The sequence below is a fragment of the Hippoglossus hippoglossus genome, chromosome 1, assembly GCF_009819705.1.
Source record: "Hippoglossus hippoglossus isolate fHipHip1 chromosome 1, fHipHip1.pri, whole genome shotgun sequence".
NCBI lineage: Eukaryota > Metazoa > Chordata > Actinopteri > Pleuronectiformes > Pleuronectidae > Hippoglossus > Hippoglossus hippoglossus.
Genome location: NC_047151.1, coordinates 15,847,983 through 15,860,370, shown reverse-complemented (window position 1 = coordinate 15,860,370; position 12,388 = coordinate 15,847,983). Strand labels below are relative to the sequence as shown.

The 12,388-nt window shown below is 43.1% G+C and overlaps 1 protein-coding gene across 14 annotated transcripts in view; it reads right to left on the bottom strand.

Moving 5' to 3' along the window:
- The window catches only part of adgrl3.1 (adhesion G protein-coupled receptor L3.1), a 123,901-nt gene that overhangs the window by 21,260 nt on the left and 90,253 nt on the right, over nt 1-12,388 (bottom strand). For all 14 annotated transcript variants that reach the window (XM_034584511.1, XM_034584607.1, XM_034584615.1 and 11 more), the window contains 5 exons: nt 11,133-11,316; nt 6,445-6,567; nt 6,066-6,271; nt 4,554-4,730; nt 3,163-3,372 (listed from right to left, as the gene is read on the bottom strand). In XM_034584511.1, the coding sequence (XP_034440402.1) occupies nt 3,163-3,372; nt 4,554-4,730; nt 6,066-6,271; nt 6,445-6,567; nt 11,133-11,316 (900 nt within the window). The remainder of the gene's footprint in view (nt 1-3,162; nt 3,373-4,553; nt 4,731-6,065; nt 6,272-6,444; nt 6,568-11,132; nt 11,317-12,388) is intronic.

The following is a 12,388-nucleotide window of genomic DNA, read 5'->3' as shown; positions in this document are numbered from 1 at the left end:
GTCTCTCCTAAATCACTGAATGGGAGAGCGAACAGTCAGACTTTTATAATGGAGGGGTTTTCAGCGAGAGACAATTACCTAATGTCTGAGAGACAATGAGTTTAGGGGGCGAGGGAGTCACTCATTTCCATTTCTAATGACCGCACAGTGTATCTTACACACACAGATACACGCACGTACATGCACACACACACACACACACACACACACGCACACACACGCACACACACGCACACGCACACACACGCACGCACACACACGCACACACACACACACAGGTAAAAAACTGGCTGATTATGCAAAGTCATTTACTTTTCCTGCTGGAATTACTGGCTTAACCGGCTGTGAGCTAAGTGACGCTGAAGATGTTAATGGGGGTCACAAATAGTCACCGGTAATTAACAGGAGAACGCCACACACACCGATACAGCGGCACACACACGTACACAGAAACATGATCCCTCCTACACAAACATACACACACCAAAGACAAATACACAAACCTCAATGTCAAAACACATTATATCAAATTTGCCTCGTCTCTTCATCCACAATGAGATTGTTTTCTCATTGAACTCTCAGCAGGATGCCAATGCATGAGGCTTTACTTTAATATGGGGGAGGTAAAGGATATACCCCAGGGTACGGCCTCCCCCATAAACACACACTCCAATGATTAAATGATGATTAAACCAGTTAACAGAAGAAAAAGAAAACATGGGCTACCTTTACACTAAAGGTCACATATACTATAATACATACAAACAGATTATCGTTCAATGAGCATAAAAGAATAATTAGATTTGTTGTCAATGCTGGAAAATAAAGGTCCTAATAAAGGATTTGCATATTAAATGCAGATCGTATATGTTATATACAACATGCGCTGTGACTGAGGTTACATCCATACGGCTATGTTCTCGTGATCAGTTTTAATCCCTGTCCATACTAAAATGCAGGTGACCACTTATAAACAATGGACATGCGCAATGAACATTTGGTTGTTAGTTGCAGAAGGGGATATGCTACAAATAATACCTTGTCTCCTACACAATTTAACTGCAAAACATGTATTAGCAAAGTCCGCAGAGTCAGCAACGTTCCTATGTCATCGTTTCCAAACGTCTCCTGTCCAGAGTAAAACACTGAGTTCTTAAACAAATACGTGGACGCTGGGTGTTTCCGTAGTAGAGTCGATAACAAACAAAAAGGCTCTAGTGTGGATTTAGCCTGGCACACAATTCACAATTGAGCCAGTCAACCTGATCCAGGACCTTGAGAGAACAGGCCATGACTAACAAAACCTCTATCACCCGCAGACATGTTGAATAGACTGCATTCATGCACAGCTTTTACTAGAATGCACAGGAATCATTGAACGCTACTTGACATTTTGATGCACACAATGACATACAGCCAATACACACACTGAGCCGGGATAAAAACCCAAGGTTGTTCTGAATGTCAACATGCATCATTTGACCCCTGCTCGGGAGCTGTTTGCGATTCCAATTGATTTTGTGTAGCCTTTCCATAAAATTATATTCAAAACATTTATATTTTTTATTCTTTCCTCTATATTTTATTTCAAAATCCCTATTCATCCAAAATAAATTCAACAGTTTTGTTCAGCACACAGGACAGCATTTACACACGGTAATTCTCCAGTACATTAGCAGTGATGTGTGGGGACTCGTGTGAAATTGCGTTCTTAATATGAACAGTCAAATGCAGGTTGAACCCATATTTACAATCCTGCCTCGCATGAGATTTGTTTGTGATCTTTTTATTTACCACACAAACATCCTCCTCACAACCAGTGGGATTCCCTGCTACTGTTGCCTGAGGGGAAAATGACTAACAAATGCAAATGTTGACATGAACTCAGCAAAGATAATAAAAAGCTTTAATAGATTAAAGATCTACTAGAGAGGCATTTATGAATCACTGGTAATGGACCAAAGAAATGCCAGAATACATATTTATTATATTTGGGTTACTTCTCAAGGACTCTTCGTATTTATTACCTTTACTAAGTAGGTTTTTCCGTGTGCATATATTACAGAAAAACTACCGGATGGATTCCCAGGAAACTGGGTGGAGGATTCGGTATGGGTTCTGATCAGGGGGGTTAGTAAAGGAATTATATTTCCGTTTCTTGTCAGTTGTCATTATCATTTTCAAAAATTTTCCAAGATTTCTCAGAAAACAGATCTGACATGTTTAGAAGACTGATATTTATGAGTGTGTGACATTGATGCCGATCCAAATAAAAATCCAGATCTAGTGAATTAAATGCGGTTTCATAAGGGGACTGTGGGGGCGAGTGCCCTGAAGTGTCATTTAATATACATATTATAAGGATAATATATTATACCTCTTTAAAAGTAACCTAAATATAATACATATGTATAGTACAATAACTAATTAGGTTCTGTTATAGATGTTATATCTGCTTTGCTTTAGTTGGCAATGCTTTCTCAACGAGCAACAAACTGTAAAATGATTAATATGATTGTAATTGTCGACCTCTTCCACTAAGTGTACGTAGTGACGTCATGGAAAAATTAAACATGTGCAGTTAAAACAAATCCATTAATTCAGTGGTTGCCTTGCTGTTTTTTCCTTGTCACAATTAACGTGAAATATAAAAATAAAACATTACACAACTATTTGAATACACAGATATTGTTTGTTTTGATAGCGACTCAGATACATTCCTGCTTCTGATTCACTCTGGGAACGCTGCGTGTAACAAACCTGCTGTTTCTTATTCATGTGGTGGTAACGTGGTCAACCACTGACAGCAAGTTAGTAAACATTTCACAATTGACTCTGCCAACGCTGCAATATGATCAGTACCGTTGGTCAGTGGACAATTATGCCGAGCCTGTGCCAGTGCAGCATGAATAAAAAAGGTTTCAAATGAAGCCTGTGAACAGAAATAGTTGTTTTTATTTATTTCTATATCTAGTTCACGTTTCAATATTGATCATCTTGTCATAGCTGTCATGAACACAGACTCCATTATCTGTACCCGGGCCTGGAGCCAATCCCAGCTCACATTGGGCGAGGGGCGGGGTTCACCCAGGACAGGTCCCCAGCGTATCGCACGGCCATTCTGCACAGATACACACTTAAAAGAAAATCCATTCTCCTTACCGGCTGGTCGGCCCTGTTGATCCCGACCAGGAACAGTGACTCGGCGATGAAGAGGCTGATGCAGAGGTTCTTGTGGATGGTGTTGCGGTCGCTCTGCAGCCCGCGGAAGAAGCAGAAGGTGAAGATGCAGATGAGCAAACAAACCAGCGACAACAGGATCCCCACCCACGTGATCACGTCCAGGAGCAGGTCATGCATGCTGTCCGCTTTCTGTGAGACGTACAAAAAAAAGAGAAAGGCAAAAGGCATGAGGGGTTTATCTGATACAAGTTCAGCTTTAGTTTATTAAAATCCATCTATCCACTATCTAGACTGCTATATCCTTTGAGGGTCCCCAAGTTGCTGAGCCACCCAGCCAACTTTGGGCTAGAGGTGGGCTACACCCTGGAAAGCTTGCCCGCATGTGGCAGGGCCAACATACAGAGACACACATCATATCTACATCGTAGATACAGGGGCATGCAAACTTCATAAAGAAAGACCTTGGTCGACCCGGCTATCGAACCAGGAACCCTCTGCTTTGAGGTGACAGCGCCGTTCGCAGAAATCGCACAAGTCATATTGTTGTTACATACACATACACACAGGCAGACCCCTCCCCTCCCCTCCCCTGAGTCTGGCTGTGTGTCGCTGAGCGTTCAGGGCCACAGCGTTACGCGGCGTTGCACAGGTGCGCTGGCTCTATCCATCAGTGTCCTGCAACCTGGCAGGCGGAGCAATGTTCAACATTGCACTGCTGTGATGGATCTACTGCTCAAACCCTCACAGTGTGTTCACACGGGGGGCTGCCGAGCCATAGCTCTGACCATGACCCCTTTAGAAGTAACACACATCCTCTGGCCCGGAGGGGGAGAGACGAGGGTGTCGCGCGTTATCCGGAGTTACAGGAGCCGATTTGGGAAAAGGAACTTATCGTGACAAAAGGCGGAGACTAAAGAAGGTGCTTATCCCACACACGGCGGGACAAAGGGGTTCTTATCCACTGCCCACTCTGACTCGTGGATGTCAAAGTAATTCTGTTCTCGTCACGTCACAATGAAACAATAAAATAAAGTCTCATGGAAGGTGAATTCGATTTGATCTGTTCTGCTGAATTTGTTTGAGGTGCATATTTCTTTTGCTATCTCAGTGTCAACATCGGGCCAGATGAAACAACTGTAAAAATCATCTGTGAAATCTCCCCTGCCAAGTTTGATTACTCAGATCCAAAGTCTCTGGAGAGTTCAAATCTATTTTCCTCCTCTTCCTTCCTTCCCTTCCCTCCCACTTTTTTCCCCCAGGATGTGTTGACCATCCTTTGCCAGCCACCACTAATCAAATGATGAACAGCTGACCCTTTGATATTGCCCCTCCCCGCCTCCTCTGGCAGGCTTGGCGGAACAAACGCCTACCTTGACCTCCACGTGGGCCATAAGCACCGCAAAGCTGGTGAGGTGTGTGCAGGAGCAGCTGGTGTGTGTGCGATTGGTGCCCAGCAGACGACAGTCCTGCGTAGACCAGAATCCCATCATGGTGCGTTTGGAGTAGCTCCAGAACGAACAGTTGGGATTGAAGTTTTCTTCCGAATGCTAAGGAGAGGGGGAGAGAGAGTTAGACATGGAGAGAGAGACCGAAAAGGAGGAGGGGTGGGAGAGCAAGGAGACAGAGAACAGATACTTAGTCATGGGGAGGTGGGAGGCAGAAGCATGAAAATGTTGGGAGAGCCAAAAGAAAAGTGAGAAAAGTGGTGGGAGGACTTGGTGGAGAGGGGATGGAGAGGAAGAGACACAGAGAGGGAGTCACAACACACACACACACACACAACAACAACAAAACAACAAACAGAAGGGACAGAATGAGAGAGCGCAGCAACAAATAAACACAGAGTCATGGCAGGAGGTGGCGGTGCCGTGTCCGTGCGTGTAGGAGCTGCTCGTGCTGTGTAAACTTATGAAGCTGTATGTGTGTGTGTGTGTGTGTGTGTGTGTGTGTGTGTGTGTGTGTGTGTGCGCGCGCGCGTGTGTGTCTGTGTGTGTGTGTGTGTGTGTGTGATGCTTTAGGGAAGTGCTCTTAAAATGAGCAACTGAAACTGTGGGGATTTTTCTCTTCTTTGCAGCCAACGAGCTGAAACACCAATTGGAGACGAATTGGTTTGCTGGATAAGAAACTAAATATTTACCACAATTTACGATTTTTAAAAGTCACATGAAACAATTGCAACTTTATCCAGCGTGTGATTATTGTTTTTACCAGAGCAGTTTTTAATGTAATCTGAGAAGATGTAAAATCAAGATAAAATCCAGTGGAACAAGTTTTCTGGTGCATACGCAAAACTTTGTAGTGTGCACACAAATCTTTCTAGTGTACATGTAAAAGTTTCTTGTAACTTGAAAAAAAAATGCCTTCGGTGCTCTGAAGAATAATTTCCTGAAGCTGCTAGTCACTGTTTTTTGTTTTGATTTTATAAATGTTACACAAATGGGGTAAAATTTCACATTATAGTATTTGAAGCCTTGGTGAAAATACTTGTTATAGTAAATAATATTCATCATTATTATTGGTTTTGGTGTCTCGTGGTTGTTTGATTCCATTCATCATGTCATTCTTCCAATTCTGTGTTTTCTTTGCCCCTTACCCGTTTTGCCACCTGTTGGCTGCTCCACCCCTCAGAACACCTCCTACTTATTCATCCCCTCTGTAAATATACATATACTGTAAATAATTACCCTTTGATTTATCAGATTGTTTTCATGTTCCTGAATCATCAGCGGCGCTGTTGTGCTTGTGGGCCTGGATTTTCAGAAAAGCTTCAAATATCACCATCCTTCTCCTTTCACCTCTTTTTATCCCTCCTCTTCCATTATCCAGCACGCTATTTCTTTTTAATGTTTACAAAGGGAGGTCATGACTTGCAGCTCACTTACCTGCAGGTGTTTGACAATGAAGACCACAGGCTCAGACAGGTAAACCTTATTGCTCTCCTTGTTAATGGATGCCGTGATGACCGGGGAGTTGACGATAACAGAGTAATTAGGGTAGACCGCCTCGCTGCTCAGCTTGACGCTGGCGTTCTCCGTCGACAGGTAGGAACCCAAGTTCCTGTACAAGACAAACGCCATCCTGATCTCACCTGTCAGAAAGACACACAGGAACATATGAGAGGAGCTCGAGATAATTGTTGACTTACACCCCAAGGACAGAAATAGACTGAAGGAGTGTTAGACGGAGCGAAGGAGAGAGACACGGCGGCCACAGACTTCATTGTGAGAGCAGGAGGGAAAGAGTGTGTGATTTCTCCTCTACCGTTTCTGCCGTGCTGTTTGAGAGTGCTGGCTGACAGCTGGATGGAGTTTCCATGTAGCTCTGACTGAGGGAACGTCAGGTCTGCAAGGTTCCCCTCCGTGCTCAGCCTGGCCACTTCCAACTCTGAAACACACACACACACACACACACATTAGACACGTAGCATGAGGATTTGTTTTACAGACTCGTAATAACCATGTTTTCTCACTAAGTGCATCACAGCAGAACACAGGCATGAATCCTGAAGCGGTTTCTAGCTTTTCCCCAAACAAAGAAAATGAAACAGCTGACACGCATCGGAGTGTTTTATACTAAAAAGGCAACAACGTCTTCAGGCAACTGGTCCAACACACGCGAGGTGGATAATCCAGCCTGTCTCTTCCACTGTGGGAATCTAATTTCCCCACTCAGGTTCGTTAGCACATTCCTGATTACGGCCGCGTAATGTATTCGATAAAAGTTTCTAATTAAGGACTAATTATACCTTTGGTGTATTGCTACCTTGTGCTTCTGAGCGATTTGGTGATTTAGACAATGCTTTTCGCGGTGAAAACAGCTCCCTGATCAAATAAACAACACAAGGACATGCTCGAATGGAAATGAGAGTGGGAGAGGAGGAGGTGGAGTGGGAGAGGAGGAGGGTGAGAGGAAGGGAAGTTGAAGAGGTCAGGGAGAAGTGCTGGAAAGAGCAAAAAAAGAAAAAAAGGAGGCTAGTCAGAGGGAAATAATGGATGAGATGAGCGAATTGTGGCGTAGAGTGGAGAAATATTACTGTGGCTACAGCCATTTCTACTGCTGTCTATTTTAGTTTGGGCGTGAGTGGTCACGTGATTTTCATTTTCAGGCCCGTCTCAGTTTCTGCTTGTCCAGACTGAAACGCAGCCCTGGAGCTTTTCAATTAAAACAGGGCCAGGGGCGTTTCCAAACTTCTCCATTTTAGTGGCTCTGAAACTCCGGAGTCGTGTGGACGTCGGGCGAATCCTGGGCATTGTTGACGCCTTTTCAAATGAAAGCGTAGTTATGTGGAGGTAGTATAGAGGACAATATGAGGCACAGAAGCGGGAGATAAAAGGTGTGGGAGAGAAGCAGAATGAGGCAGGCAGACGTAAACACAGACGCTGAGATGCAAATAAAGAGAGAGAAACACTGGTTAAGTGTCCCTCATTTTCACATGAGCCAAACTAAATATTCAAGATGTGCACACACACACACACACACACACACACACACACACATCCACACCCACCCACAGCGGCGGGGTATCAAAACACACTGAGTCTAATCTAATTAAAGGATCCTTGTCATGACAATCCTCCTCCAAAGAAACACCCTTGTTCATTATCGTTATCACACACTCACGCTGTTACCGCTGTTACCTTCCAATCACTGATTTGGTTCTAATAATAGGGCTATTTATTCATCTTAATGTGACTGCACTGCACATTCGCTCACACTAAATCCAACAGAATCACACAGTATAGCTGCAGTGGCTTCTTTTAAATACGCATCATTCAAGTACTTTGTTCGTGTCACTCACTCTCCTCTGATGGCCTTAGAAAAGAAGGGAGGGGGCTTAAGAGGCGCAAGGAAAAGAAGGGTAGAAAGAAAGGAAATGAAGAGAGAGAGAGAGAGAGAGAAAGAGAGATGAGAGGCGGTATCGGGCCAGTTATGAATAAAGAGGAGAGATAATCACGGTGGATCTGCCCACTGGATTAGCTGGAAGGGAAGATTAACGGCACAAAAAAGGAGACGAAAGCGGAGACAAAATTTTCCACTAAGAGATAATTTCCTGTTTTAAGTCCTTCAGAGATGTGGTAGCCTACATCTCGAAGGCTGTTTATGTAACTATACTGTATTTATGAGGCGCGTTCAGGAGGAAAAGAATTGGAGGAGATAGAAGTCTGAAATTACGTAAGGTAAGATGGTGTAGGAGGGCCGTTTGCTGCCTGGGAATGTGCCACTTCAACTTGAGCAAGAGCGAGACGGGGAAGTCACGTTGGAGGGACCGAGTCTGCGGAATCCGACTGTCTGCCTTCGATAGGAGCAGGATGAAATGTTATCGCCACGTTGTGCGACTTAAATAGCTGTGATTTCATTGCTTGCTGATGTGAAAGTGAGCAAAAGAAACCCTCAGAGCGTCGTTTGACATTCCACCGCCGCCGTCGCCCTCGAGCGTGCGCTCAACCCGGCCCCATCCTCACATCATCTTCTCCACTTCTCTCTCTCTCTCTTCCTCCTCGCCTGCTCCTCCTCCGCGACTCTTCACGTCTGATTGAGTGACGGAAGACCAGCGAAGCCTCGTAATGGCAGAGTGATGTGTTGGGAAGTTTTGAAATATTAAATCCCAAAAAAAGTCGGGGGGGGGGGGGGAGTAAACAGCGGGATAATCAAGGGGAAACGGATGAGAGCAGCTCGCTGGTCTGCGCGCAGATGAAATGATGGCTCACATATGTGTCATCATCCAGAGGCATGAAAAGCACTGAGGCTTTTCTTGCTCTCCAGTATTTCTGCGTCCATGGGCCCACTGATGAGAAGATCAGTGAGAGGAGATGATGGAAGGAGGCGAAATAGAGAGCAGAGGAAGGGGGGGGTGCACGTACAGCCATAATAACCAGCTCTGTTCTGTTCATTCAATTCCTCCTACAAGTGGAGGGATGAAACAGAGAACAGAGAAATAAAGAAACAAAAATTATTGTCTCCGGCAAACAATTCATGGCTGCCTTAGAAGCCCCAAGGCCACTTCTTTCCCTGTATTCTGTTAGATTAGGTTTAGTCTCTGTGGATTTGTTCCTTCAAAGCCTCTCACACAACAACCTGCACCTCTTCATCGTGACCTTTCTGTAGGTCCCTGCTGCTCGTGAGAGAGCAAACACGCAAAGCTGTAAATACACGTCGTACCAGAAATACTCGTTTTTTGCACAGGCATGATCTGAAGTAATGCTGAAATGTATGATTAGGTTATTTTAAATATCGCTTTGTTTCTTTTTTCTTCTTCTATTCAATTAAAAGGTACAGTCTGTAACTTTTGGGCGCTCGGGTTCTCATGGGAGACGTCGTCTTCACCGCCTTTGTCGATGAAACGCTACCTGGCACTACTCAGGCGTAAATCATGTTTACGCCTGAGGCAATGTATTCAACTTTTTACTCACGTTATGCAGCAAATGATGATGACAAATTGTTATAAATTATGAGTCCACTGGAGTGAACTATGTCGTTTGCCCTGGAAGTTACAGCAGCGAAGCAGATATGATGCAATAAAAAGGCAAACAAACTGAAACGTCCCGTTGTCTTGAGTAAACTTGGGAATTCTCTGGGTTTGAACATTGTTGGAAACATTTTGAATGATGTAAGCACATCAGTCAACAAAATTTACAACCTAGATCTCGTAAATTTTAGATAATGAAAAATTGTTTCAAACTATGTCTTAAACAGGTATCAATAGCTTTTGAGATACGAGAAACTGCTGAAACTGCTCTTCAGGTAGAATAATATGATTTTGGATTAAGGAATGCAGAAATAATTCAGGTTTGGGCTGTTTAACATGGTTCTCCTTTTAATCCCTTTAAAGTCTCATTAGATTCCAGAGGTTTTGTTAATTCATGCTCACAAATTATTAATTCGACAGAATGAATTGCTAAGTTTTGTACTTAACTGATCAAACATTTACACCTAAAACATCTTGTCCTCTTAAAAGGTTCTCTTTAAAAGTACTTCAGAGAAAACACATAATGCTGAATTAAGTAATAACACAGACGCTTAATATGTTTATCTATTATGCAAAGTTTCTCTCATGGTATACTGTTGTTTTCGACTTCATGGGACTTCAAATTGAAGATTTTCATATTCTTCACACTCTCTGTAAAATATGAATTATAATGTATTCAGTGGTAAGATATCTCCGAGTTCACCTAGCTGCTCTGCTTCATGTGCACAAACCCTCACATATGTTTCTCTCCTCAGCCTCTCTGCACTGTAACAACAGCATTATTCTGCCCCATTTCCATTCATGCCCACTCCACATGTCCGTTCACATGTACAGTACATGTGTTTGTGTGTGTGTGTGTGTGTGTGTGTGTGTGTGTGTGTGTGTGTGTGTGTGTGTGTGTGTGTGTGTGTGTGATTGCACACATGATGGATGATGTTATTTTTTGAGCCACGATGAAGTTAAATATTATTTGTTGTTTCTAGTTTGTATGAAACATAGATCTGAGGTGGCGGCTTCCTGTTGTCATCTTTGCTTCTTACTATGATGTTACATCATATGCTCAGATCTTGTAGTTTTCCTGAGCGGGTTTAGATTGTTATTGGATTCGTAAAACAAAGAAAAAAGGAAGAAAAAAGAAAGAAAACTGGGAAATCTAATAACCATATTTCTGCCAAAATGAGGGCACGACGTTGTAGGAATTCTTTAATCTTTTATTTTTGGTTCACGTAAAGTCAACAAAACCTGTACCAGTGATTTTCTCCTCACTCGGCCATACTGTACCTCGCACTACTAAAAGTCAACTCCTGACTAGTGCAGCCACAGCCTTCACCACTTGGACACTCTTCTGATCCACTGCAGCAAATAGAGGCTAAGTGCCTTGCTCAAGGGCGTCTCAACAGGATCCCTGACACTTACAGGGTCAAGCTTAGTTTACAGAGCTGGAAGCTACCAAAAAGAGAGAAAGAAAAAAAGCTGTACTCACGGATGTTGTCAGTGGTCTCCAGCACAGTGTCCGTCTTGAGGAGGTTGTCAGCCAACATGAAAGCGCCGGTCTCCACAGTGTCGAGGAGCAGAGTGGCCGAGTGCAGCTGCTCGCTGGTGGACAGCTCCCTCCACGCTGACTGGGCCCGTGGCTGCAGCAGATTATTCACCGTCTCCACCATCGCCTGGGGCAGCAGCAGAGACACACATGAGGTCACATCGAAGGAAAGCTTTTATCACTTTCAGTCAATGATGCTAATGCGAGAATCAATGCAAATAATACAAGTAACATAGTGGCACCATGGCGACTGCACACTGCAGTCTATGGGATGCAACGGGGACGATGTTTACATGGACAACAATATTCCGACTATTGACCTGATTCTGAACAAGACAGTATTTGGATTATGAGTTGATAATAGAATATTCCATACATATTCCAGCTGACATGTTGCAGAGCAGACTCCTATCATGAAATTTACGTCGTATATTTGACATTTCCACCAGGATTTTAAAACACAACCTGAAATAGTTTAATACATGATGCTACTGTGTTTTTTCTCAATTTTGCAAAAGCTTCAACTACTTCTTACCTTCAACTACTTACTCATTGTGGGAACTGTTGGGTTTTTGCTAAGGTCTCGACCTTAATATGTTATGTTTTGGGGGTTAAAATTGAATTGAATTGAATATGTCCCTAACATCCACTTATCTTTTATTTTTTATTCATTTGTATTTTGGCCATGAATTTTGTGAAGCACTTTGTAACTTTGTTTAGATAAGTGGTATAAAAATAACGTTATTATTATTATCATCTTTTTTTCCACTCAAACCTGGGACATGTGTCATCAAGGATTTGGTAACTGCCGTATGTTGATGTCGCAAAAGGCAGTGAAAACAACAATAGGCCGTCACATTGCGATGACGTTGTTTACATGTCAACTTATGTCGGAATGCTCAACATGTCTCATTGTTTATTCCTATTATGACCTTATTCAGGAAACTCAGAAAATGCTGTTTACATGGCAGTGTCTTATTCAGACTATTGTCTTAATCAGGTTCGTATCAGAATAATGGCGTCCATGCACACATGTTTAGTGAGAATGCGATGACTTTTTATTTGTCATGTTGACGTCATGACAACAAAATGTGATGCAAATGTAGCATTCCCATGCAAACATAACCACGCTCTGAAAGAAAAAAGTTGCACTCCATCTGTAATGTTCATTTTCACCATTTTTTCTGACAAAAATCTCT